This window comes from Oncorhynchus gorbuscha, linkage group LG24, assembly GCF_021184085.1.
Source record: "Oncorhynchus gorbuscha isolate QuinsamMale2020 ecotype Even-year linkage group LG24, OgorEven_v1.0, whole genome shotgun sequence".
In the NCBI taxonomy this organism is placed as follows: domain Eukaryota; kingdom Metazoa; phylum Chordata; class Actinopteri; order Salmoniformes; family Salmonidae; genus Oncorhynchus; species Oncorhynchus gorbuscha.
Genome location: NC_060196.1, coordinates 3,387,163 through 3,414,598, shown reverse-complemented (window position 1 = coordinate 3,414,598; position 27,436 = coordinate 3,387,163). Strand labels below are relative to the sequence as shown.

The 27,436-nt window shown below is 43.8% G+C and overlaps 1 protein-coding gene across 4 annotated transcripts in view; it reads left to right on the top strand.

Annotated features, from left to right (window-relative positions):
• The window catches only part of LOC124012699 (type II inositol 3,4-bisphosphate 4-phosphatase-like), a 235,042-nt gene that overhangs the window by 41,749 nt on the left and 165,857 nt on the right, over positions 1-27,436 (top strand). For 3 of the 4 annotated variants that reach the window (XM_046326580.1, XM_046326579.1, XM_046326581.1), the window contains one exon: positions 4,833-4,949. In XM_046326580.1, the coding sequence (XP_046182536.1) occupies positions 4,833-4,949 (117 nt within the window). Of the gene's footprint in view, positions 1-787; positions 918-4,832; positions 4,950-27,436 lie in introns of those variants that run through there. The other variant, XM_046326582.1, reaches the window with a different exon arrangement.

The following is a 27,436-nucleotide window of genomic DNA, read 5'->3' as shown; positions in this document are numbered from 1 at the left end:
GAAACGTCGGGCAAAAAGTTAAATATATAAATATACGCAGTAGATATCAACAGACTTCAAAGCAATCTGTCCTATCAATCAGTCCTATCAATCAGTTTTATCAGACATGTTGGACTCAAGTGTAAACACTACTAAAATGCTATTGGAGATCCCCTCTCAGCGTCTCTAAGCACCCAGAGTGGTGTGAGTTATATACTGTACCTCTGAGAGAGGAGACCGACAGGACAGAGAGGGTGACATTTAGGCCCCACTGTAATCTGTATGTCTATGGGAAAATCTTACTCTGAAAGCCATTACCGCCAAGGGCCCAGGAGTGGCCTTCTCAAAAAAGGGATTTGACGGCATGCTGTGGTGCCAAGTGCCCAGTAGGATGAAACAAGCCTTTCATGTCATGCTAGTGAAGCGAGGTTTGTGTGTGTGTGTGTGTGTGTGTGTGTGTGTGTGTGTGTGTGTGTGTGTGTGTGTGTGTGTGTGTGTGTGTGTGTGTGTGTGTGTGTGTGTGTGTGTGTGTGTGTGTGTGTGTGTGTGTGTGTGTGTGTGTGTGTGTGTGTGTGTGTGTGTGTGTGTGTGTGAATATGATGAGTGTCAAGGAAATGGGTGAGAGCCAACTGTCTTCGAGAGCCTCCTGCCATGGGAAGATACTCCCCCTCCACACACACACACCCTCCACACACACACTCTAATAGTGTAATGCCTCGTCCATTCCTTGGAGGTCTGTAACCCAAAGGCACCGAGAGGGGCGTCGCTGTCTATATACGCAGCTGTCTCCCCTACTGCTATAGACATACTGCCTGACTGGCTGGCCCATTGACTGACTGTCTAACTACTTCTCTCTGAAGTACTACTGCTGCTCCTCCACTCTACCTGTTTGTACTGCTGTGTGAATTTGGCTGTAGATGGAGTTGCCAAACATGCTGGTAAGTATGAAAGAAGGCTATTCAGTTCAGAATGTCTTGTCGAGGGAATTTAAGGTGTGTGTGTGTGTGTGTGTGTGTGTGTGTGTGTGTGTGTGTGTGTGTGTGTGTGTGTGTGTGTGTGTGTGTGTGTGTGTGTGTGTGTGTGTGTGTGTGTGTGTGTGTGTGTGTGTGTGTGTGTGTGTGCGCGCGCGCATGTGAGCACTCAGCAAGTCTTTGATTTCCCCTTGTTTTGCCGGCTGTACCAGATTGTGTGTAAATGTGCTGCTACAGAATGCCCATATGCCCCTCAAAGCATGGTATCTGGGTGGCAGTACTGAGCAACAATGTATACTGAGAGCATGGTATCTGGGTGGCAGTACTGAGCAACACTGTATACTGAGAGCATGGTAGCATGAGCAACACTGTATACTGAGAGCATGGCAGTAGAGCACTCTCCAATGGATTAGTGTTGTTTTCTCTTTCCCACTGCTTGGTGTTAATACAGGGGGTGAAAACATCTAGTAGACTAGGGAGGAGAGGGGTTTGTGTATAGGTTGGCTCGTGAGGAGGTGTGTGTGTGTGTTTGCAGAGGAGTGTAACGCGTGGATGTCCTGGGGTAGCCTCATGTCTTGGCTGCCGATCTGTAACCACAGGTCCTTCCACAGTCTACATCCCTCCAGTACTCCCCTACTGTATCAATGGGCTTACTGTGTTAGGCTAAGATGTGGTAGTTGTTAGTCACCTTGGATAAGGATGTCCTCCTAGTCAATAAAGGGACATGTAAACAGACTGGAGGCTTCTATCGATCCTTTGTTGAGGTGACTAATCTGAGCAATTTGGGTTTTCCTAGCCGACGACCGTTGCTACGGCGGAATGCTGTATTGGAGACAGTGGAGACGTTTTTCATGTCGACAGATTATCGTTAGGCTGTTTACGGGATGCACCAGGGCTGAGTGTGTGCTTTCTGAGTGTGTGCTTTCTGAGTGTGTGCTTTCTGAGTGTGTGCTTTCTGAGTGTGTGCTTTCTGAGTGTGTGCTTTCTGTGTGTGTGCTTTCTGAGTGTGTGTGTGTGTGTGTGATGATGCCTCCATGTGCTTGTTTATGTGTGTGTGTGCGCGTTTGTGGGTACTGACTGTGTGTCCAGCCTGTCCTGGGGGCCTGCGTTCCAGAGCCACTCATCAGGGCAGGGCAACAGGAAGAGAGAGCCCCTGATGTAAACACCAGTTTGCTTTTAACATGCAAAGCTTCACTACACCAGGGCATATACAGACCCAGTACACATTATACCAGGTCACAGTAGGCTCCATAGGCCTCTCTCCTGGCCGGGCCAGGGGCCCTATAGGGGGGGGCTATTGTGCTTGGGGTCTTGTGGGAACCTGGGTGTGTTTGTGTGTTTAGGCTAGCAGAGGTCATGCATCCATGTGTCTGTGTACAGTACCAGCCCTCTATGGCGACAAGCTCTCACAGTCTCACTGCAGAATCAGATATCCAAGCCCTTAAAATGCCACATTTATTTGGCATTCACTCCATAATCGTTAAGTTAAGGATTGGCTTTAAACAAAAAACAACTTCATGGTTAAGTTTAGGCATTCATTCTGAATAGTTAAGTTAAAACCTGTTTGGGATAGGGGGCAGCATTTTCACTTTCGGATGAAAAGCATGCCTAGAGTAAACTGCCTGCTACTCAGGCCCAGAAGCTAATATATGCATATTATTAGTAGATTTGGATATAAAACACTCTAAAGTTTCCAGAACTGTTTGAATGATGTCTGAGTATAACAGAACTCATATGGCAGGCGAAAACCTGAGAAAAATCCAACCTGGAAGTGGGAAATCTGAGGTTTGTAGTTTTTCAACTCATTGCCTATCGAATATACAGTGTCTATGGGATCATATTGCACATCCTAAGGCTTCCACTAGATGTCAACAGTCTTTAGAACCTTGTTTGAGGCTTCTACTGTGAAGGGGGAGAGAATGAGAGCTGTTTCAACCAGAGGTCTTGTAGAATGCCATGAGATGATTACGCGTGCGCCCTTGAGAGCAACCTGCATTCCATTGCATTTCTAAAGACAAAGGAATTCTCCAGTTGGAACATTATTGAAGATTAATGTTAAAACATCCTAAAGATTGATTCTATACATCGTTTGACATGTTTCTACGAACTGTAATATAACTTTTTGAACTTTTCGTCTGAACTTTGGCCTGGACTTGCCCGTGCCTCGTGAGTTTGGATTTGTGAACTAAACGTGCTAACAAAAGGAGGTATTTGGACATAAATTATGGAATTTATCAAACAAAACAAACATTTATTGTGGAACTGGGATTTCTGCAAGTCCATTCTGATGAAGATCATCAAAGGTAAGTGAATATTTATAACGCTATTTCTGACTTTTACTGGTTCCACAACATGGCAGGTATCTGTATGGCTTGTTTTTGTGTCTGAGCGCTGTACTCAGATTATTACATGGTTTGCTTTTTTCGTAAAGCTTTTTTGAAATCTGACACAGAAGTATATCTATAATTCTGTGCATAACGCTTGTATCTTTTATCAAAGTTTATGATGAGTATTTCTGTAATGTGGCTCTCTGCAAATTCGCCCGATTTTTTTCGAGGCACAACATTACTGAACATAACGCGCCAATGTAAACTGAGATTTTTGGATATAAATATGAACTTTATCAAACAAAGCATACATGCATTGTGTAACATGACGTCCTATGAGTGCCATCTGGTGAAGATCATCAAAGGTTAGTGATTCATTTTATCTCTATTTCTGCTTTTTGTGATTCCTCTCTTTGGCTGGAAAATGGCTTTATGTGGTTTTGTGACTAGGCTCTGACCTAACATAATCATATGGTGTGCTTTCGCTGTAAAGCCTTTTTGAAATCGGACACAATGGGTAGATTAACAAGAAGTTAAGCTTTCATTTGGTGTATTGCAGTTGTGAATGTATGAAAGTGAAATATTTCAAAAAAATAGTTTTGAAGTTTGCGCTCTGCTAGTGGAACCCCTAGCCCTAACACATTTTAAAGGGATACTTCGGGATTTTGGCAATAAGGCCCGTTATCTACTTCCTCAGAGTCAGATGAACTTGCGGATACCATTTGTACAGTGCCTTGCGAAAGTATTCGGCCCCTTGAACTTTGCGACCTTTTGCCACATTTCAGGCTTCAAACATAAAGATATAAAACTGTATTTTTTTGTGAAGAATCAACAACAAGTGGGACACAATCATGAAGTGGAACGACATTTATTGGATATTTCAAACTTTTTTAACAAATCAAAAACTGAAAAATTGGGCATGCAAAATTATTCAGCCCCTTTACTTTCAGTGCAGCAAACTCTCTCGAAGTTCAGTGAGGATCTCTGAATGATCCAATGTTGACCTAAATGACTAATGATGATAAATACAATCCACCTGTGTGTAATCAAGTCTCCGTATAAATGCACCTGCACTGTGATAGTCTCAAACTTTAAACGAATACTTTCGCAAGGCACTGTATGTCTTTGTGTCCAGTATGTAAATTACAGGATGTTTTGCGAACCAATGCTAACTAGCATTAGCGCAAAGACTGGAAATCTATGAAGTCTACCCATAGACTTCCATTCATTGCGCTAACACCCAGGAGCAGTAGGGAAGCAGACTGAGCACAGCTGTTGGCTCACTCATCCCTCTCTATTTCTCTCCACCTCTCCCCCCCACCCACACACTCTCCTTTTCAATTTCAATTAATCTGCTTTATTGGCATGGGAAACATATGTTTACATTGACATAGCAAGTGAAATAGATAATAAACAAAAGTGAAATAAACAATAAAAAATGAGCAGTAAACATTACACTTACAAGCCTTCCAAAAGAATGAAGACATTTCAAATGTAATATTATTTCTCCCTCTCTCTCACGCTCTCTCTCATGTTCCTTCTCATCCTCTCTCAGGGTAGCAGAGACCCGTTGTTCCTGACAGGGGTGACCTTCCCTCCGGAGTACCCTGCCAGCCCAGAGACGCTAGTCAAGCTCACCGTCTACGATGTGAGAGACAAGGCCCGCGACAATGTAAGTAAATCGCTAAGTGTGTGAAGGGGCTGAGGGGGAGGGTGTGTGCTGGGAAAGGAGTGTGTGGGGGGCGAATGGGCAATGCCTCAAATTGTTGTTTTCTTTGCTGTGCGTGCCGAAGGGTTTTTGTTTTGTGTGTGGTTTTGTTTATCTGGCTGCGCTGCAAACACTTGCAGGGCGGTAGAGAACAGAAGTTGGGAGGCCTTAAGTATGGGTGATCTATCATGTTACGCATTTGAAGTGAAGTCATAGGCCTTCACATTGAGTTCTGTCTGTGTGGTATGAACTGGGTCGAAGGAGATTTGAAAACAAGAGCGAGGCCTTTGGTGATCTTCCCATGAGAATACATACCCAGAGATCAATGAGAATGGGGATAGCTCTAGACATGGAATTCTGAATGTTGGTCGGTCTGGGTCTTCTGGTTCGGAACCCTTTTTAAACCGTCTTGAAATCATCTAATGGGTTCTCCAATATAAAACACTTTAGGCTTCCCTTGGATACTGGCTATGAAGGATTAATTGGCTATTAAGGCGATGGGTTCCTTACTCCACGATGATGTCATAGCTGTTGTATGGATTCTATACACTAGCTACCACTACAGCACTGTGACGGCACTACCTGGAGCACTGGAACCAGAGGGAATAGAAAGATCTGGAACAGCGTCATCATAGCTATTGTATGAGTTCTATTTAAGCAATAAGGCCCGAGGGGGTGTTGTATATGGCCAATATACCACAGCTACGGGCTGTTCTTAAGCACGACGGAACGCAGAGTGACAAGATACAGCCTTTAGCATATTGGCAATGTACCACCAACCCCTGAGGTACCTTATTGCTATTGTGAACTGCGTATCAATGTAACTACAACAGTACCAATACATGTTTTGTCATACCCGTGGTGTACGTTCTGATATACGTTCTGATATGCCACGGCATTCGGGGCTTGAACCACCCAGTTTATAAAGGGCGTTACAGATGCCACATGGTCACCTAGCTTATGTAAACGTGTATCTCACAGCTTCATACACCTACAATACATTCAGGCCCTCTATGCTTCTGATTTGTGGTTATATCATATCCATTGTAGGGATTCTATGTTGTCATACTGCCGATGTCACAACAAATGTATTTCACACCTACACATGAGAACATAAAAGTATATAAACTGTTAGTTGAAAAAGAGACAACACACTTCACTCAGGTTAGAAAAATAGGTTTGTTTCACTCTTCCTGAGCCTCAGGTACTGTAGAGTAATTGTAATATTGTAATATATGCCATTTAGCAGACGCTTTTATCCAAAGCGACTTACAGTCATGTGTGCATACATTCTACGTATGGGTGGTCCCGGGGATCGAACCCACTACCCTGGCGTTACAAGCGCCATGCTCTACCAACTGAGCTACAGAAGGACCATCCAACTGTTCTGTAAAAGAATATAGCAAGTTAGCAACTTGCTAACAACCCCTCAAGCCTGGAATCGAAACGATGCAAGCTAGTTCCTTCCTTCTTCATGTAATATTGATGGAAGACTCCACCTATGTGAGCCCCAACACTGTTTAAACTCTACAATACCTTCACCGTGTAAGACTTGGTTAGACACGGTTCATGTCAAGCAGTCAGTCGCGTATCCCAAGTGGTAGAGTTCTGTTAAAAATGAATGTCGAATCGTTCGTGGCCACACAAGCTAACGCCTTGACATAAAGATATTTTATAGATGCCTGGTAAAGGCATAAGCTGTGTTACAGCTATATCTGGGAGTGGTTGGGCGGGTTCATTGTCTAGGCAGCTTTGGAGCCTATGGGTTTATAGAATGGTCTGGTTCTTTGGTCTGTCTTTGTTGAGGGATGAAAATAAAGTGAATTTCATTGTTTACTGCTCACAAATGGGAGGAGTCATGAACCTTATTGAGACAAGATCATCTTGGTCTTTTTGTTTTCTTTGGGACAGCTACTAATTGGATGTGCATTATAACCTCTCCTTTCAAACCTGATCGTAAAATCCGACCATCCATACAAGTATACCAGCATCATCCTTTATTCCATTTCTTAAAACATCAGAATACAGTAGAACAATGTTCCCTCTAATTCTTTGGGGCACTGAGCAAATTCCAGGTCTTCTGAGCAGAATTCTGTGCAACTTCTGGCCCAAGTTTACAGTGAACACTGAGGCTGTACCTTTAAAATTTTTAGCCAATAAGCTATTGGGGCTATTTGAGCATAATGTAGGCGTATATAAGCGGCCTACTAACAAAACCAATCTTAACTTTTTCACATGGAAATAGCTTTTGATTTCTATGATATAGCCTACAGTAGCCTATAGGTTGTGTGCAATGCAGGCCTACACTGCATCAGGCTTTTAAAAACAGTTTTACACTATGCACTATGTATGATACAAGAAACCACAAGAAATCACATTACAAAATATAATACCATACAGAGAATTATAGCATGTAAGCCTATTGGCTTATTTCCATATTCAATCCTGTGTACAAATACAACACTACCCCATTAATTAAGGCATAAACAAGATTTTTACCTGACTCAGTTTTAAAAGACAACTTGAAATGTAGCTTACACGATTTGTGTTCTTGTAGGAAGCAGTAACTCCCCATTGCTGACCAATACTTACCTATAACTTGGCTAATAACTCGCTATAACTAGTCAAAAATATCAACAAATGTGCACATGTGCGGCTCTGCCCTCTGATCTGAAATGCGCATTTGCTGCAGGTGATTGAAGGACCGCTTGTGGGCTACCTGTCAAAAGAATACTCCATTACGCTCTGTGCTCTGCCTACAACGAAATCACAGACTCAATCTTACGAAGTTACATTTGTTTTGGTTTGTTGCGTTGAAAAGGGGCCGATATAATATTGATTCGATCACAGAGAAAAACATTGATCTATATAGCGCATGGAAACCAATGTGGAGAATTCAGTGAAATTCAATCTCTTGCGTCTCTTTACGCCACGGACACGCGCAGTTTAGAGGGAATATTGCAGCAGAATAAAAGGCAGATCAGACAGAATATTCTGCCTTGCTGTGGAGACTGTCTCCTGACTTGGGCCTGACATCCTGTCAGGGTTCTCACTCACAACACTTCCATTCACTCAAAATAGTCAGAGAGACGTGCGCGTGTCAGTGGCGGTTGTTATGGGGGCCATTTAAGATTTTTTTTCTCATGAGCATGACCTTATTTCTATTACAGCATATTGGATTACTGTCATTCAGATTCCATTCGCCCTGTTCAGTGTAACAGCAATAGGTTTAGGCTACTACATGATACTGGAATTTTCCCTATACCCATCATGAGGTTGCTACAACATAGCCTTTGAAGGAAAGTTTACAATGTAGGTGCACACAGGTCCAGAGAAAAGGTGACAAGAGGTGACAGACAGTGACACATTCAATACCGCCTTGCACACTCTTGCCTTCATCTAGCTGATATAGGGTGTAATCATTAGTCCAACAGTTGCAAATGAGAGTTTCTATTATGTTTAACTCTGCTTTGTTGCGTTTGCTTCCGTTTAAGAAATATTTTTCAACCGAATCGGTGGAATGAATACACCCCTGTTCAGCATAAGCACAGTTCACTTTCATAACAGCCACGTTGTAGTCCTTCTCGTATCTATGCGCTCCCCTCCTCTCAGCTTTTCCCTTCACTTGTGGACTTTAAGGCACAACACATCAACTTTCCAAACCAAACCATGTCTTAACCTCTAAACACAGCCTACATCATTGTCACCATATTAGCTAAAGTAACATCATAGTCAACATAGCTAATAGAATTAACATGTCAGTAAACCCGCTACATGCAGTAACGTTACAATGTACAGTCAGTAAGCAGTTTAGCATTTACACCGGCGGGCAACGGTGGCAATAAATGAGTAAAAACCAAAAGCTTAACTTGACTTGGAAGAGTTCCAGTGTTGTTGGATAGTGATAGTCAGCTAGCTAACATAGCATCTCTCTGTTTTAACAGGGCGTTTGAGTTAGCAAAACTAGCTAGCTGCATTTGTTAGCTAAGTAACTGAATGTGAAAAACAAGTATCCTCTCTCTCTCGTATGTGTGTATGTGTTGCTTCTTCTTCATTTTGGAAGAAATTAATTGGTTAAAAAATGTGTTCAACTATTGACTTTCTCTCTATTTGAGTCAACTACTCACCACTTTTTATGCACTGCAGTGCTAGCTTTGATTGGGTGGACAACATGTCAGTTCATGCTGCAAGAGCTCTGATAGTTTGGAGGATGTCCTCCGGAAGTTGTCATAATTACTGTGTATGTCTTTGGAAAGGGGTGAGAACCATGAGCCACCTAGGTTTTGTATTGAACTCAATGTACCCAGAGGAGGACGGAAGCTAGCTGGCATCCGGCTACATCATGGAGTGCTGTTGAGGCTGCTGCTGTTGAGGCTACTGTAGACCATTGCAAAATAATGTGTTTTATTCAATTATTTGGTGACGTGATTATGTTCAGTATCATTTTATCTAAAAACTTTTTTTTAGTTTGATGGTTTACTAATTTTATTTTTATGAAATTCACTGAGGAGGATGGTCCTCCCCTTCCTCCTTTGAGGATCCTTCAATTGTGTGTGTGTGTGGCCAAGCTGTCTGGTCTGCTTCAGGACAGGCCCTCCTTTGCCTTTCAGATCATTCCCTCATACCTCTAGTCTCCTCTTCTAGTCTCCACCACTCTCCTCCTCTGTCTCCAGCACTAGTTTCCTCTAGTCTCTAGTCTACTCCTCTAGTCTCCTCCACTAGTTTCCTCTAGTCTCTTCCTCTAGTTGTCTCCTCCTCTAGTCTCCTCCTCTAGTCTACTCCTCTAGTCTACTCCTCTAGTTGTCTCCTCTTCTAGTCTCCTCCTCTAGTTGTCTCCTCTTCTAGTCTCCTCCACTAGTTTCCTCTAGCCTCCTCCACTAGTTTCCTCTAGCCTCCTCCACTAGTCTCCTCTATTTGTCTCCTCCACTAGTTTCCTTTAGTCTCTAATCTAGTCTCCTCCTCTAGTGTCCTCCTCTAGTTGTCACCTCCGCTAGTGTCCTCCTCTAGTTGTCTCCTCCTCTAGTTGTCTCCTCCTCGAGTCTCCTCCTCGAGTTTCCTCTTCTAGTCTCAACTAGTTCTCTAGTCTACTCCTCCTCTAGTCTCCTCCTCCTAGTTTCCTCTAGTCTCCTCCTCTAGTTGTCTCCTCTTCTAGTCTCCTCCACTAGTCTCATCTAGTCTACTCCTCTTCTAGTCTCCTCCACTAGTTTCTAGTCTCCTCCACTAGTTTCCTCTAGTCTCCTCCTCCAGTCGCCTCCTCTAGCCTCCTCCACTAGTTTCCTCTAGTCTCCTCCTCCAGTCGCCTCCTCTAGCCTCCTCCACTAGTTTCCTCTAGCCTCCTCCACTAGTTTCCACTAGTCTCCTCTAGTTGTCTCCTCCTCTAGTCTCCTCCACTAGTTTCCTTTAGTCTCTAGTCTAGTCTCCTCTAGTCTCCTCCTTTAGTTGTCTCCTCTTCTCGTCTCCTCCTCTAGTCTCTTCCCCTAGTTGTCCACTCATCTAGTCTCCTCCTCTAATTGTCTCCTCTTCTAGTGTCCTCTAGTTTCCTCTAATCTACTCCTCTAGATGTTTTACAATACAATAGTCTCCCCCTCTAGTCTCCTCTAGATTCCTCTCTGTCTCCTCACTCGCCCTACAGAGTACAATTAAGGACTTTCCCACTGGGCACACACTGTTTTTTCCACATAATTGCAATCTAATTACACTGAACCAACGTGGAATAGACGTTGAATTGACGTCTATGCCCAGTGGGTTGACTGAGTACTGCTCTCAAAAGAGACTTTGGTATGTACGAATCTGAAGGGAGAGACAATATTTACATTTCTAAAATGTCGACTTCTTTTCTCCCCCCTTTTTGACTTGTCTTTTTCAACCCTTTTTTGAGTTGTCCTTCTCGTCTTTCCTCTTTATTAGTGGTTTTCACAGCAGCAGTAGCTACAGTACAGTGGTTCCAGATCTTTCTCTTCCCTCTGGCTCCAGCGATCCAGTTCCCCTGTAGTGCTGTAACATACTAGACGTGTTGCTCTGCTGGGCTGGGCTCAGCTTGTACAGCGCTAGCTGCTTGTCTTGGTCTCATTAGCCAGTGTGTAGGTGGTACAGCCGTGACCCCAAACACGAGTTGACACCCCGCATCAGCCCCGCGGGTGCAAATGGGAGCCGATCAGCCAAAGCTCCAGTAATTTAATGTCACATTTTTGGTGATAGAAAAGAAAAAGAGCGATTTGGAAATGTGGAATAATGTGTGTGTGGGGGTGCATTTGTGAGGCTGTGTTTACAGATGAGCAACCAGCATTTTACAAGTCATATGCAGCTGGCAATTCATTCCAAAGGCGAGCACGTCACAGCTTCTAGCGTCGGTCGCGAAAAAGGCAGTTATTTGACAGACCACTAGGTAAACATCAAATAAAATCCTTGGCGTCTTAAATTGGCCTGATGTGTGCTATCTTTATGTCCACTGCAAGGGGTTAGGTTGGCCATTGAAGGGGAAAGGAGAGGAGGACGAGATAGGAAAACTAATGAAGCAGATTTTCTAGATGAATCCCTTAATATTCCAGGAGGAGCAGAGTGTTACATTTCATACTGGGATGATTTCCCTTTGCCTCCGGCTTCCAAGTTGTCTGAGATGTGCGTTCCGAGATGAGCCCCGGTGCAGCTGCAATGGTGAATACATGAGAGGACGGACAGAGCAGATGGAATGGTAAGAGGTAGAGTGGAGATGGAGACTGAGTGAGTGATCTGCCCCCAGGCCTTGTTGTCAAGGGTGACGGGTTACCCAGAATTACCCAGATTTCCTCTGTGTATAGCTGAATCCCATGGGCATTAGATTGTACATTCCGATCATGTCCCCACTTGTTCAATTAAACCTCTACATGTAAAGACCCCCCCCCCCCCCCCCCCAAGAAGTGTATTCAGATGATTCCACTCCATCCAACACAACGTATTGCTGGATAAAATGATTTTAGGGACTGGGAAAGATATTCCGTACTCCTCGTAGGCTGCCTTCGTAGGTTTGTAAATTTAGACATCATTTGAGCCAGCGACCTCATGATTGCATGATTCATAACCTTTATGAAATAGTGTTTCTTGCATAATAGATATTATTTCTTCAGAGTACATTTTCCCTCGTAACTCAAATTACGCAAATTGCACAAACAAAACCTATTTAGACTACAAGACAACCTTCAGTAATTGATAGAGAAGATTCACAGTGAACTCAGACGACAGATCCAGAATAACAGACCAAAAGCCTACAACCCGCAAAGACTCAAATTGGAGGCGAAGAGAGAGAGCGACCGAGAGACGAGGGTTCGTGAACAGATCTGTGGCCAATTATTTCGCAAAGTGCAGCGCATCAGAGGGCACTTATCAAAGTAGAGGGGGAGAAGAGATAACGACAGGCTGAGATAGAGGCCGAGAGAGACGAATGAAAGCAGATGGGAACAAACACAATATTGTTTGTATGCATTGTTGTGCGTTGTCTGTCTCGCATTCTAGTGCTCACTTACCTTGTTGAAGAAGCTCGGAGACACGGAACACCAAACTAATATCGAGAGCAGGAGCTTCTTGTCGGAATCAAACCGATTACCCAGCATCCTCTATGGTCTACGACGATAGGACAGCAGCCTGTAGATTGTAGTAGAGCCCTTGTGTGTGTAATCATAGGCTCATTTATCTCTACGTCTGGCCTCTGTGATGTTACAAACATGTAATGCGGTTTTCATTGTGTGTGTGCGTCATAGTAATCTTCAGATCATGAAGAGGGGATTTGATTGGGTTCTGTGATGTGTGATGCACAATACCGTGACGAACAATGGAGAAGCTCCTCTCGGCAAAGTATAGAAATGGGCCGTGTCCAGTCCTTTCCATGAAGACGCCATAACATGTATTCAAATACAGAGCTTTTTTACTTTGTTGCTTTAATCAACGTTTTAAAATGGTCGCCCCGCAAACACTGACAGGCATGCACACGCACCAGCCTTTATACTATCATTCAAGTGACACCATCGAAGGTGTGGAGAAATACGTATTAGATCCAGGATGAGTACAAAGTAGCAGGGAGGGGTACTGATCAATATGCTCAACCTCCAACCCCCTGGCAAAGCAGCAGAGACACAGGGGCAAGGCGTGCTTTCACACTCCTCTCCTCTCTTCGCTTTATAGTGTGGAGGAGATGGTGCAGGAAAAAAGCCCTACATCGTGTCTAGCTGTAATTCACATCAAGTGGTGTTGACATTAGCATCACGTTCCTTCGCTGGACAAGCGTCAGAGTGCAAGACATGGCTCAATGGTACGTATGCTTAAGCACCGCGCAATATACCAGTCATTACAGTGCCTGTCCTTCCAATGTACCGGTCATTGTCTAGTTATAGCCATTCCCTAGGCGCTCTATTTCTACAGTCATCTCTCCTTGTGACCCAAGGGAATCATTGCTCCAATTATGTAGCTACTGCTGATGCACTGACAGTCCTCCCCGAGTTTAATCGTCCCCGTCAATAATCCTCATGTGTAAATGGGGTGACGTGGCACTTTTTTGGGCACGACAACGACTCAGGGCTTTTCACCTGGGTGTCTGTCAAATCTGTCAAATCTGGAGTGAACCAGCATATTCTTGATACCATTTCAAATGAAACACTTTGAAGTTTGTGGAAATGTGAAATTAATGTAGGAGAATATAACACATTAGATCTGGTGAAAGATAATACAAAGAAAAAACTACTTTTTTATTTTTTTATTTTTTTACCATCTTTGAAATGTAAGAGAAAAGCCATCATGTATTATTCCAGCCTAGGTGCAATTTAGATTTTGGCCACTAGCAGTGTATGTGCAAAGTTTTAGACGGATCCAATGAACCATTGCATTTCTGTTCAAAATGTATCAAGACTGCCTAATTTGTTTATTAATAACTTTTCAAGTTCATTACTGTGCACTCTCCTCAAACAATAGCATGGTATTCTTTCACTGTAATAGCTACTGTAAATTGGACAGTGCAGTTAGATTAACAAGAATGTAAGCTTTCTGCCAATATCAGAGATGTATATGTCCTGGGAAATGTTCCTGTTACTTACAACCTCATGCTAATCACATTAGCTCAACCGTCCCTGTAGAGTCCGTGTCAGAAGGAAAGAATGGATTTTAATCCCAGGTGTGGCTTCCAGATGATAATCTATACTTTTCTATTTACCTTGTCCAGGGTTCGGTACTTTCTAAATGTAATTTACATTTTAGTTCTTTAACAGACGCTCTTATCGAGTGGATACATTTTAATTTGTCCTGGTCCCCCATAGGAAACGAACCCACAACCCCGGCGTTGCAAGTGCCATGCTCTACCAACTGAGCCACAGGGGACTAGTTACCTGTCCAAAATTCTAATCAGTTATGTAATTTTGGGATTACCCAAACTCAGTAACGTAATCTGATTGTTCAGTTACTTTTTGATTAACTTCCCTTAACAGGCATTAGAAGAATACAAAAAATGAATATTACCAATTTAACCACATTTATTGCAGGATCAATCACTGTTGGTTTACATAACTGCCCAGAAATGGATGTTTTGATGCTTTGTTATGTAGGCTTCTTCTAACTAATTACTTTCCACTACAGATAATAATGTGATTAGACTGTATCTTTACATTAAAAAGTCTGGCAGATTTCCAGTCATTCCAATTCATTTAATACCCCTTGATTTTCAAGAATAGGACTTGGACATATAGATCAGCTAGATTGTTTTACCTGAGCATAACCCAAAAACGAAGGGCTTACTAGCTTTACTCAGTTTGTGATTTAGTTGTCTTGGAGGACTGATTGGGCTCACTGCTTCGAGTTGAAAAGTAGATGTCGCTCTCATGGAATGACATGACAAGAATGCTGCATTTGCTATAAACATATTGTTGTTTTGGTGACACATTGATATCTTGATCATTTGAAGTCTATCGAAAGTGTGCGAGTTTGAGCACGTGTCCGTTAGGCCTATGGACATTTTCTATTTTTATCAGAACAAATTATATTGAGCAATAAAAGCCCCGCTCGTTGGTCTTCTTAAATTCAGCTGGTTGTTGACAGTATGGCGTACAATGTCACGGCATAGTTTAGAAGGGAGGAACTCCCTCAAACTTTTAGTCCATAGGCTGGGATCCGCACGATGCAGCTGTTGCAAGAGCACATTTATCACTGGCTGTCCACTGGGCACAAAAACAATACATGATGAGCAGAACAAGCTTCTTCAATTCAAACATAATTGGGTTAAAGTACACATATACACATACACTGTACAGTTGTGAACAGCCACCCACAACAACCACAATCCACAAGGCACAACATATCTATTGAGAGAGCAGCAGTGTGATTCATACTAATGCACGATGTAGATATCTGTAGTAGGTTGGATCTGTATGCTGTCGTTCTTACCTCAAAGTGTTTATTCAAGCAGACCATTGGAAAGACAGAGCTTTGGACCGTAACTACAAAAGCCTGTTCCTGATCTTTTCCTGTGATCCATGGAACACGTTTGGTGTGTCATCATGGTGGTCTCGGACTTGTGGTCAGACTCGTTCAGGCGTAATAAACTTGAACTTTTTTCAAATCTGATTTTATTTTCTCAAACATTCTTTCTGAATTTAAAAGTAATCCTAGAAGTAATCATCTAGTTTTTCCAGAAGTATCAGTTATTGGATTGCATTATTTTCTGGTAAAGTAACCAATTACAGTTGCAGTTGTTTTGTAATCAGTTTCATGTAATCTGTTACTCCCCAACCCTGACCTTGTCATACTAGTATTCAAAGATAAATCCTTCAGTAAATGCTAATGGAGGGTGGATAAAGCCAGGTTTAGGTTTGGGTTCAAGTGAGATTACTCTTTGAATAAAGTATGGTGGGAGGTTAAAGTACGTTATCATCCCGGGCTTCAGTTGTCATGGCCTCACGTCAATATAAGAGACCGCTAATTAGAGGGCTGACTCTTGTTTTACTCTCTCGCTCTCTCTCTCTACACTCTTTCTTTCAATTCAATTTAAGGGGATATATTGGCATGGGAAACATGTTTACATTGCCAAAGTGAAGTAGATAATGAACAAAACCATTTTTTTGTTGTTGTTTTTTTACAGTAAACATTATGCTCTAAAACGTTCTCTCTCTACTCTCTTCCTTTCCTCTTCTACCCATCTCCCCCCTCTCTTTCTGTCTCCCTCTCTCTTTGAGTCATATTCAAAGTGGATCTCACCAGCGGGTGCTCTTCAGATCTCTCCAGAGGTCAGACTGTGTTAACGGCAGACGTTTGACAGCAGCCGGTAGACAGCAAGCCCTCCCCACTTGCACCGCCACTGGCCTGTCAGAGATAACACCGAGACATTCAGCCCCACAATCAAAGAGACCAGGTCAATACAGCCAATCAAAGGGACATACCAAGGAAAGAGCTATGTCGTGATAGGGCGGTAGACCAAAAGGCTGTTGTGACAGATCAGGGGGACTGACTGTCATCTCAAGGCTGAAAGGAAGCAGTAAAGGTGGCCTCCTCCTCCTGTTCCCTCGCCAGCAGTCCTCCTCATTGAGTCAGTGTCACTGTCGGGTTGAAAGGTAGAAATCTAAAGGGTCCTTTATCAGAGCTAGTTGCTTAATGAGTGACATCTTGACAAGTGAATGTGTCTCCACTCCCTCTCTCTCTATCGGTGGCCAAAGATCCACTGCATATGTGGAGGTGATGGTTTCTACCGATCGGTTTCTTAAGCCCGAGGAGATGAGGAAATACCGGGTGGTGGGGGTGGCCACCATCCAAGAACCTTCTGCCTAATGCTGACGGGGGGGAAATAAGTCCTGTTTAAAACGGCATCTCCAGCTAGAAGCTAGAAGGGACGAGTTGCAAAGAGGGAATGTAAACATGTAAGTTATCTGGTGCAACAACCCCCCTTTGGCTCGCCTGGAATTGGAACGGAGTGTGATTACTGTACTGTATTTGAAACAACCCCTGACTATGGTATTGTTTCCAGGGGAGAAAAGTATGTTACGTGATTGTAGGGAAGTACATGGAAGAGCCACACTCTCTGTCGTCCAGTTTCTCTCCCCTCCGTCGCCGCCCGTAAAATAATCGTCACTTATGCTGCATTTCATTTCACTTCACACCGTAGCCCGGACGGAAACTGAGAAAGATAGCTTTTGATGGATGGCACAATTACATTTCTACTGTGTTGTATTTACCCTCCCCATACTGAGAGAAACTGACATGTTGTGACTTTTTAAAAATCCATCACAGGAACACACACAAAGACATAGCAACACACACCATGTCCCATATCCAATCATCGTGATTTGTTAGTAATACCCCCATGCTCTTCAGTGTGTTGACTTTATGTAGACCCTCCTCTCGGGCCTTGCTGCAGTACGATTCCTTTGTAATGGTCGGTCTCATTAACTCTGAGGGAGAATCCATAGAGGGGAAGGGGGAAATGTAGCCTACTTCCTTGTTCCTCTATGACGATATGGTCAGGCCTGGGTTGAAGTTAGGTCGCTATGTTTTAGACCTGTATAGACTGGTTTTGGTGTTGATGATGGCAGTTTTAGACTGGAGAGAGAGAGAGAGAGACTTGTTCGTCATTGAGTGATATTGAAAAAACTGTATAACTTTACATGAATCTGGCGTCTATCCAAAACTGAATGGAATGGGCTCTTTATAAGTTAGATAAATGTGACATGGCAATGAAATGTCCCTTCGCTATCTGAGGCCAGATATGGATAGACAGCCTTTCAAACCTGAATGGATAAACTCTTTACAAGTTAGATAAGTTTGACATGGCAATGAAATGAAGTGTCCCCGCCTTTGCGTCTTCGCCATAGCTACCGAATACAAGATATGAAAAGAGACGACGTGCCTTCAAGCTCTTCAAAGTTCTCTTCAACGTCTGCCCTTTTCCATTAAAAAGAAAATCCCGTTAACTTTATACCACGGCTGTAAAAGTGTTGAAGGCAGTCAGACGAGCACAGTTGACAATTGAGGAGAAGTAAAATAGCCTCCATCCGGGAGAGTGGAAAGTTAAAACTCGCTAATGCGTTTTCATTGAAGCCAAAGCCTCGTCTGCCAGTGTCAAGCTAACACTACGCTTGCCATGTTACTCTGAAAAACCCCACCACAAAGAGGGAAATATCGCATTTGAGTGGCGTCAGAGAAAATACTCCAGAATGTCAACTAAAGTGTGACGTCCATGTCTAGTCGAGCCTTTCCAGACTTCATTTGTCACGTCTCAACATAGTCTTGGTGCATCTATCTCTGGGTCGTTTGTTAAAGACCGTGAAATACCGATTGCCTAATTGCATCACCCTCCTGTCCATAAAACAACTTGAAGCTCCATTTCTTGGACCTCAATCCAGTCTTGACACGTCTGTATCTTCATCTTGTTTGTTATAGGGAAGTGCACGATAATTGCATCACCCTCCAGTCTGCCGTGTACACAGTAATAAAACAACTCACTCTTTGCGTGAATATTTAGTTGGAAATTAAGTGTTGGTTTTATTTGGTGGGTGTGTGGGCAGTCGGATGGGAAAATGCTGTTAGAATAGTGCCACGGCTATTAAAACCAGTGGAGTAAATCTAAACAGGGGGCAGTAATTAAAATATGCTGAGTGAATACAGATGTCTGTCGGAGCCGCCACAAGGAGATGCGCTTCCCCCTCTGGTCCAATGCTAATGCAATCAGTGTCCAAGCTGGTAAATTCATGTACATAAAGGAGTGGTTTGCCTTTCTATGGGTGACAAGAGTTTCTGATTAGAGTAGAGTAGAGTAGAGAATAGTGTGGAGGAGAATTAAATAGAGAATTGACTCTGTAGTAGCCTGTAGTATGTAGAGCAGGGTTCTCCAACCCTGTTCCTGGAGAGACATCCTCCTGTAGGTTTGAACTCCAACCCTGTTCCTGGAGAGACACCCTCCTGTAGGTTTTTGATCCATGCTGGTAATTATTAGAATCAGGTGCGCTAGATTAAGGTTGGAGCAAAAACCTACAGGACGGTATCTCTCTGGGAACAGTAGCGCACGGGGAACAGCAGCGCACGGGGAACAGCAGCGCACGGGGAACAGCAGCGCACGGGGAACAGCACAGGGAACAGCAGCGCACGGGGAACAGCAGCGCACGGGGAACAGCAGCGCACGGGGAACAGCAGCGCACGGGGAACAGCAGCGCACGGGGAACAGCAGCGCACGGGGAACAGTAGCGCACGGGGAACAGCAGCGCACGGGGAACAGCAGCGCACGGGGAACAGCAGCGCACGGGGAACAGCAGCGCACGGGGAATAGCAGCGCACGGGGAACAGCAGCGCACGGGGAACACGGGGAACAGCAGCGCACCAGGAACAGGGTTAGAGACATAGCCGCGGGAAGTAGGGGTGCTGAGGGTGCTGCAGCATACCCTGAAAAATTTGATTGAAAAAAAATGATATCAACATATATATTATTTTCTTCCACAAAAGTTGTGCACTGAGCCTTTACCCCCAGCAGCACCCCAAAACATCTTCCCATGGCTTGGTTGAAGACTGGAGAACCCTGATGTAGAGGGTACGGTACTGTAGGGTGCAGCACAACATGATAGACCTCACATAATTAATTTATACATCATGACTTATACAACAGGCTTTAACAGGGAATGATGTTATCCTCTCCTCCTTGTCTCTGTGGGTATTCTGTCCTGTCTGTCCTGTCTGTCCTGTCTGTCCTGTCCCATCTCTGTCTGTCTGTCCGTCTGTCCGTCTGGCTGGCTGGCTGGTCAGAGTGTTGTTGAGTATTAATGTGAGAGAGACCAGACCACTCATCACTGAGAGCGACTCTAAACCCCTCACTCCGTCATCCCCACACATCGTCAAAAACTTCTCCCAGCTAAACCTCTCCCAATCTCCTCAAGATGGGATTTGTCTAGATCAATTTCATAATTCATTTTTCATTTGGAAATGTAATTATATTATCTCTCACCATCCCTCCACATCCTCCCATTCTTCCGTCATATCCCTGATTGTTACAGCCGTCACCTGCAGTAGCAGATTATCAGCCAAATGAATTACCGGGTCACAGGTGAATTAAACGGTTGGCTGACTCCAATCATTCCCTGGGAAAAGTAGCTTAGCTTAAGTTAGTTTTTTAAGGAAGGAGAGTCTTGCAGAAAATCAGCTTTCCCTTTCTGCCTGATTCCCGCCTTTTCTGTGAGGTAATGGCTTCCTTTTGAGAGAGATGGGATGGAAAGTGCTGATGCAAGTTAGCCGCGTGTGACGACGGCTATTTTCTGTGGTAAACCAAGCTCCTGATGAGCTTGCTTTGTGTGTGTGTGTGTGTGTGTGTGTGTGTGTGTGTGTGTGTGTGTGTGTGTGTGTGTGTGTGTGTGTGTGTGTGTGTGTGTGTGTGTGTGTGTGTGTGTGTGTGTGTGTGTGTGTGTGTGTGTGTGTGTGAGAGAGGGAGAGAACATGAGCATGCGCGGGTGAGTGTGTGTACCTGCTTCTGTGTAGTGTGTGTGCCTGTTTGCATGCAATAGAGATGCATTACTTGTAGAACAGTGGTTTATGGAAGCACACAGACACAGTCTGTGAGGTGTTTTTGAAAGACTTAAAGCAAACCGTCCATGAAGCGATTGGCGGCCATTTTCCCCCTTCCCTTTCATTAGAAACCTCACCTACGATATTTCCCACATGGACAACCACAGCCGAGTTTGTAGCTGGGTCATTTCACAAAATGACTCCCTTCTGCGTCTCTTTGATATTTTATGTAGAAATTGTCCACTAATATTTGCGTTTTAAAAGCCTGTTATATTAAATGAAGTGCGCTTTAATTTACAGTAGACCACATGGAAAATTCAATACATTTTAAGTTCCCTGTCCCTAAATATGCCTCTGTCCCCTTTAACCCACTTAACCCCAGCAAGTCCTTGTAGCTTTGTTCTTATCTGCAGGCAAATGGCAGGTTTAATAATAATAACTTTTGTATTTTCCAGGTCGTTCTCTCTTTTCTTTTTTCTTTCTTTCAAAGAAAGAGTTGAAAGCGAATGAGAGCAATAGACTAGGATAGTGGTGTCCTTGTATCCTTGTTGTCGGGTCGATGTTAGTCTCTCTGCACCCTCTTTGACTTCTGGGAGGTTTTAACCCAGTTAACCCAAGAGTTTTCACCATCATTGTAAAGCCCTAGTTATTTGACAAAGTCATTTCAAATTTGTCATATGCGCCGAATACAACAGGTGTACACCTTAGAGTGAAATGCTTACTTACAAGACCTTAACCAACAATGCAGTTTTAAAAATAATACCTCAAAAGAATAACAAATAAAAGTAACAAATAATTATAGCGCAGCAGTAAAATTACAAGAGCAGATGGTACCGGTACAGAGTCAGTATGCGGGGGCACCACTTAGTCAAGGTAATTTGAGGTAATACGTACATACAGGTAGAGATATTAAAGTGACTATGCATAGATAATAATACAGAGTAGCAGGAGTGTAAAAGGGGGGCATTTCATCTGATTCATTTTCAGAAGAAAAAATGACTTCTCCCTCATGTTAAGGTTAACCCTTGTGACGTGAACTGAACTCTCATAATATGGTGAAAATATTCCTTTGAAAATATGTTTTTCGAAAGAACTTGGGCGTCTAATAGTCAAATCGTAAAGCAGGTGAGCTGGTTCTACTCCCTTTGGCTGTTTTGTGGTGGAAAACTGAGTGGACGTGCATAACAAATCAACACTGTTACCCATAGACAGGTTAAAACCATTTTTACAAATTCTTAAAAAATTGTGGTTCGGGATCCCTTTCTTGACCTTGTGGAAGATCTGTTGATGTGCCGTTGAGCAGGACGTTGACCCTGGTTGCTCCTGTGTGTTGCTCTAGATGGGAGTCTGTTAGATGACTGAATGCAATGTACATGTTGAGCGGCTTCACTGCATGTGGATTGTATGTTTTTAATATTCAATAAAAATACAAAATTGTAATAAAATAGTGTCTTTGGAAAGTGTTCAGACCCATTGACTTTTCCCACATTTTGTTACGTTACAGCCTTATTCTAAAATATATTAAACCAATAAAAATCCTCACTAATCTACACACAATACTCCATAATGACAAAGTGAAAACAACATGTTTTTTGAATTTATTGCAAATGTATTAAAAACAAAAAACGGATACATAAGTTTCAGACCCTTTGCTATGAGACACTAAACTGAGCTCAGGTGCATCCTGTTTCCATTGGTCATCTTTGAGATGTTTCTACAGCTTGATTGGAATCCACCTGTGGTAAATTCAATTGGTTGGACATGATTTGGAAAGGCACTAACCTGTCTATATAAGGTCGCACAGTTGACAGTGCATGTCAGAGCAAAAACCAAGCCATTAGGTCGAAGGAATTGTCCGTAATGCTCCGAGACAGGATTGTGTCGAGGCATAGATCTGGGGAAGGGTACCAAAACATTTCTGCAGCATTGAATGTGGCCTCCATCATTTTTAATTGGAATAAGTTTGGAACCACCAAGATTCTTCCTAGAGCTGGCCGACCGGCCAATCTAACCAATTGGGGGAGAAGTTCCTTGGTCAGGTAGGTGAACAAGAACCCGATGGTCACTCTGACAGGGCTCTAGAGTTTCTGTGGAGATGGGAGAATCTTCTAGAAGGACAACCATCTCTGTAGCACTCCAGTAGAGTGGCCAAAAAGAAGCCACTCCTTAGTAAAAGGCACATGACAGCCCGCTTGGAGTTTGCCAAAAGACACCAAAAGTCTCAGACCATGAGAAACAAGATTATCTTGACTGATGAAATCAAGATTGAACTCTTTGGCCTGAATGCCAAGGATCACGTCTGGAGGAAACCTGGCACCATCCCTACGGTGAAGCATGGTGGTGGCAGCATCATGCTGTGGGGATGTTTTTCAGCGGCAGGGACTGGGAGACTAGTCAGGATTGAGGGAAAGATGAACAGAGCAAAGTACAGAGCCATCCTTGATGAAATCCTGCTCAAGAGCGCTCATGACCTTCCAACAGGAAAATGACCCTAAGCACACAGCCAAAACAACGCAGGAGTGACTTCGGGACAAGTCTCGGAATGTCCTTGAGTGGCCCAGCCAGAGTCCAGACTTGAACCCGATCGAACATCTCTGGAGAGATCTGAAAATAGCTGTGCAGCAATGCTCGCCATCCAACCTGACAGAACTTAAGAGGATCGACAGAGAAGAATGGAGAAACTCCCCAAATAAAGGTGTGCCAACATTTTAAGCGTCATACACAAGAAGTCTCAAGGCTGTAATCACTGCCAAAGGTTCTTCAACAACAGAACAAAGGTTCTGTAAAGGATCGATCCCGTTCCTGAGTACAGGCCTATGTGTAACGCTCATTCCTTTGACGATTAACACGAATCCGACCATCACCCCTGGTGAGACAAAACCGTGCCTCGTCAGTGAAGAGCACTTTTTTTGCCAGTCCTGTCTGGTTCGAGCAATGGTGGGTTTGTGCCCATTGGTGATGTTGTTGCCGGTGATATCTGATGAGGACCTGCCTTACAACAGGCCTACAAGCCCTCTGTCCAGCCTCTCTCAGCCTATTGCGGACAGTCTGAGCACTGATGGAGGGATTGTGCGTTCCTGGTGTAACTCGGGCATTTGTTGCCATCCTGTACCTGTCCCGCTGGTGTGATGTTCAGATGTACCGATCCTGTGCAGGTGTTGTTACATGTGGTCAGCCACTGCGAGGATGATCAGCTGTCCGTCCTGTATCCCTGTAGCGCTTTCCTAGGCATCTCACAGTACGGACATAGCAATGTATTGCCCTGGCCACATCTGCAGACCTCATGCCTCCTTGCAGCATGCCTACGGCACGTTCACGCAGATGAGCAGGGACCCTGGGCATCTTTCTTTTGGTGTTTGTCAGTCAGTAGAATGGCCTCTTCAGTGTCCTAGGTTTTCATAACTGTGACCTTAAATGCCTATCGTCTTTAAGCTCTTACTGTCTTAACGACCGTTCCACGGGTGCATGTTCATTAATTGTTTATGGTTCATTTAACAAGCATGGGAAACTGTGTTTAAACACTTTACAATGAAGATCTGTGAAGTTATTTGGATTTTTACGAATTATTTTTGAAAGATCGGGTTCTGAAAAAGGGACATTTATTTTTTTGCTGAGCTCATTTAATCAAGTTTAGAATAAGGCGGTAATGTTAAAGTAAAGTCAAGGGGTCTGAATATTTCCTAATGCACTGTGTGTATGTATGACAGCTAGTGGTCAGCCTGTTTGGTCAGTAAGATAATACTAGATTTGGGGGATGGTGGTCAGGTCAGGGGGACACAGAGGCTGGTCTATGATATGGTCTTCCTCTGTCTCCTACATATTTTCACTAATTATTAGGTGACCATGACGGTTTGAGGGCCAGATTGGGAATTTAGCCAGGACACCGGGGTTAACACCCCTACTCTTACAATAAGTGCCATGGGATCTTTAATGACCTCAGAGAGTCAGTTTAACATCCCATCCGAAAGACAGCACCCTACACAGGGCAATCACTGCCCTGGGGCATTGGAATATTTTTTAGACCAGAGGAAGGAGTGCCTCCTACTGGCCCTCCAACACCACTTCCAGCAGCATCTGGTCTCCCATCCAGGGACTGACCAGGACCAACCCTGCTTAGCTTCAGAAGCAAGCCAGCAGTGGAGATGGTAAAACATGTTTTTAATTCAACTGAACATGTGCTCTTCTTGACAGAATGTTTAAATTAGGTGAAATAATCAATTACATTTCATGGGATGACCCAGCTAAATTCAACGACAAGTGAATGGAGTTTAATAGAGGAATAACTTTTCTCTATTCCAGCCCATTATCTAATTTATCTCTTCCCTTTTCATCCTTTCGTTTAAAGAGGGATTTGAGAACGATAGCGTAGGGGAGTGGAGTCCTTGTAGCTTTGTTGTCGGTTGATATTTGAGCATATTGAATTATGTGTTAATCAGAAGTCTGCTGACATCATTTCCTCCTGAAGGGGTCTCTGGGGGATGGGAGGCCATTAAACATCTCAAAGCGTCATTTTCCCCTCAGGAAGTACAAGTGTATTTGTTTTGATCTTATCTTTGCATTTCTGAAGAGCTCTCTACTAATGCACTATTCATGAGACGACGACAACAACAAACAGGTTCCATTTTCTGGAAATGTATTCATGTTTTATCTCCTTACCCACCAAGGACGAATTCTTCCACATAAGTAGCATATTTAGTTCAAAAGAGCCTCTTGTTGGCGTTGTTAACATTGACTGGCAAATACGCCGTTTAGGCAACCGATCCGAGACAACAGAGCTAACAACAATAGCTAGCGGCTATGCGTCCTACCCGCTCTCCCCTGTATTCTCCTGTTTACAAAGTCAAGGTAGAGCGCGATGTCTCCATTTGCCATGCTGCACAGAGTACCATTACAATACCTCATGGGAAAATAACAGAATGGATGTGTTAGGAAGTCAAACTCCCACACAATGAGAGTGTGTTGCTGGAGACATTTTGCCTCGTTACTGTGTGCCTACAGCCTAGCTGGGTGAACACACGCAGGCACACAGATTCAGCGGCTGCAATTAGACAGGCAGGCCAATTCTGTTTCATTTTCACTGATTTGTCTTTTGACCAATCGGATCAGCTCTTTAAACAATCTGATTTGAAGTAGATCTGATGTGATTGCTCAAAAGACCAATTAGTGGAGAAAAGAATATCAGAATTGGACTGCCTGTGTAAACGCAGCTAGACACACACACACACACTTGTGTTAAACCCCTAGAGAGCAGCTGTGTGTTCTGATGTGATGGCCTGCAGTCTGATGTACTAAAGGCCGCCCTCACAGTGACCACAGTAATGATGATATTAATTGCTAGCTCTGAGCTACTCTGTGCACACACACACACACACACACACACACACACACACACACACACACACACACACACACACACACACACACACACACACACACACACACACACACACACACACACACACACACACACACACACACACACACACACACACACACACACACACACACACCGCTCTCAAGGCCAATCCACAGTTACTGGTATGAGTGTGAATCAGAAGCTCTGTGGGTATCCCCACTGTCAACACACACACACACACTGTTAAAATCCCCGTAACACACACTCAGTCAGATCACAGGCATCGCTTCAAACACACACATTGCTCAAATACCCCCTACCCGGGCTCCACCTGCACACACCCATACAGGTTCTCCTGTGACAGGGTGATCAAATACACTACAGGTTCTCCTGTGACAGGGTGATCAAATACACTACAGGTTCTCCTGTGACAGGGTGATCAAATACACTACAGGTTCTCCTGCGACAGGGTGATCAAATACACTACAGGTTCTCCTGCGACAGGGTGATCAAATTAAGATGCATCTGTAGGTCCTCTTCAACATTGTATAGTGCTTCGACAGGTCGTGTGTGTGCAGGTTTGTGTTCATCACTCGAGGCCTATGCTTGTGAGTTGATCCGATCATTTCAGACTGCGGTGAATCAGGCTATGGTTTCAGTTTTGTGAAAGACCATTCTGCACCGTCACTCATCTAGACACGGGTTTCCACTTCAGCGACTGTGGTGAAAAAGCTTTCCAGAATAGAGCTTCTGCATCAGTTTAAACTATATTTGACTGGCCAGTTTAGCCGTGTGAGAGGAAGGCTTCTCTGTGAGAGGAAGATGTCTACACAATGTGCTCAAACTGATAATGAAATGGAGAGTATCACTTCTCATGACGTCTCCTCTCGATAGAACACACACACACACACACACACACACACACACACACACACACACACACACACACACACACACACACACACACACACACACACACACACACACACACACACACACACACACACACACACACACACACACAGTACTAGAGAAAAGGGAAGTTGTGTAACCGCTGAGAAGGCTGGAGACGTGATAACAGTCTGATAAGGGCTCTTCTCACTTTCTCTCACCATTAACGTCTGGGGCTGTGTACTGTAACACTTGTGAAACTAAAGTGTTCCATCCGCCGATAGTGACAGAGAAGACGGTGTTCAGCCGCACCTGTTTCAGTACTGGTGAAGTGTACAGTAGAATAGAGGATTTAGTATGGGAGTCCAAGTATGGGAGTTAGTGCTTTGGAATTGAATGGGGGAGTCAATGCATTGGAATTGATTGGGGGAGTCAATGCATTGGAATTGATTGGGGGAGTCAATGCATTGGAATTGATTGGGGGAGTCAATGCATTGGAATTGATTGGGGGAGTCAATGCATTGGAATTGATTGGGGGAGTCAATGCATTGGAATTGATTGGGGGAGTCAATGCATTGGAATTGATTGGGGGAGTCAATGCATTGGAATTGAATGGGGGAGTCAATGCATTGGAATTGAATGAAGGTCTGTGTAGTGAAGACTACGGACCTGTGTTAGCTGGGAGGCTTTACTGTGAGGGGGTAAAAGGGCCTTT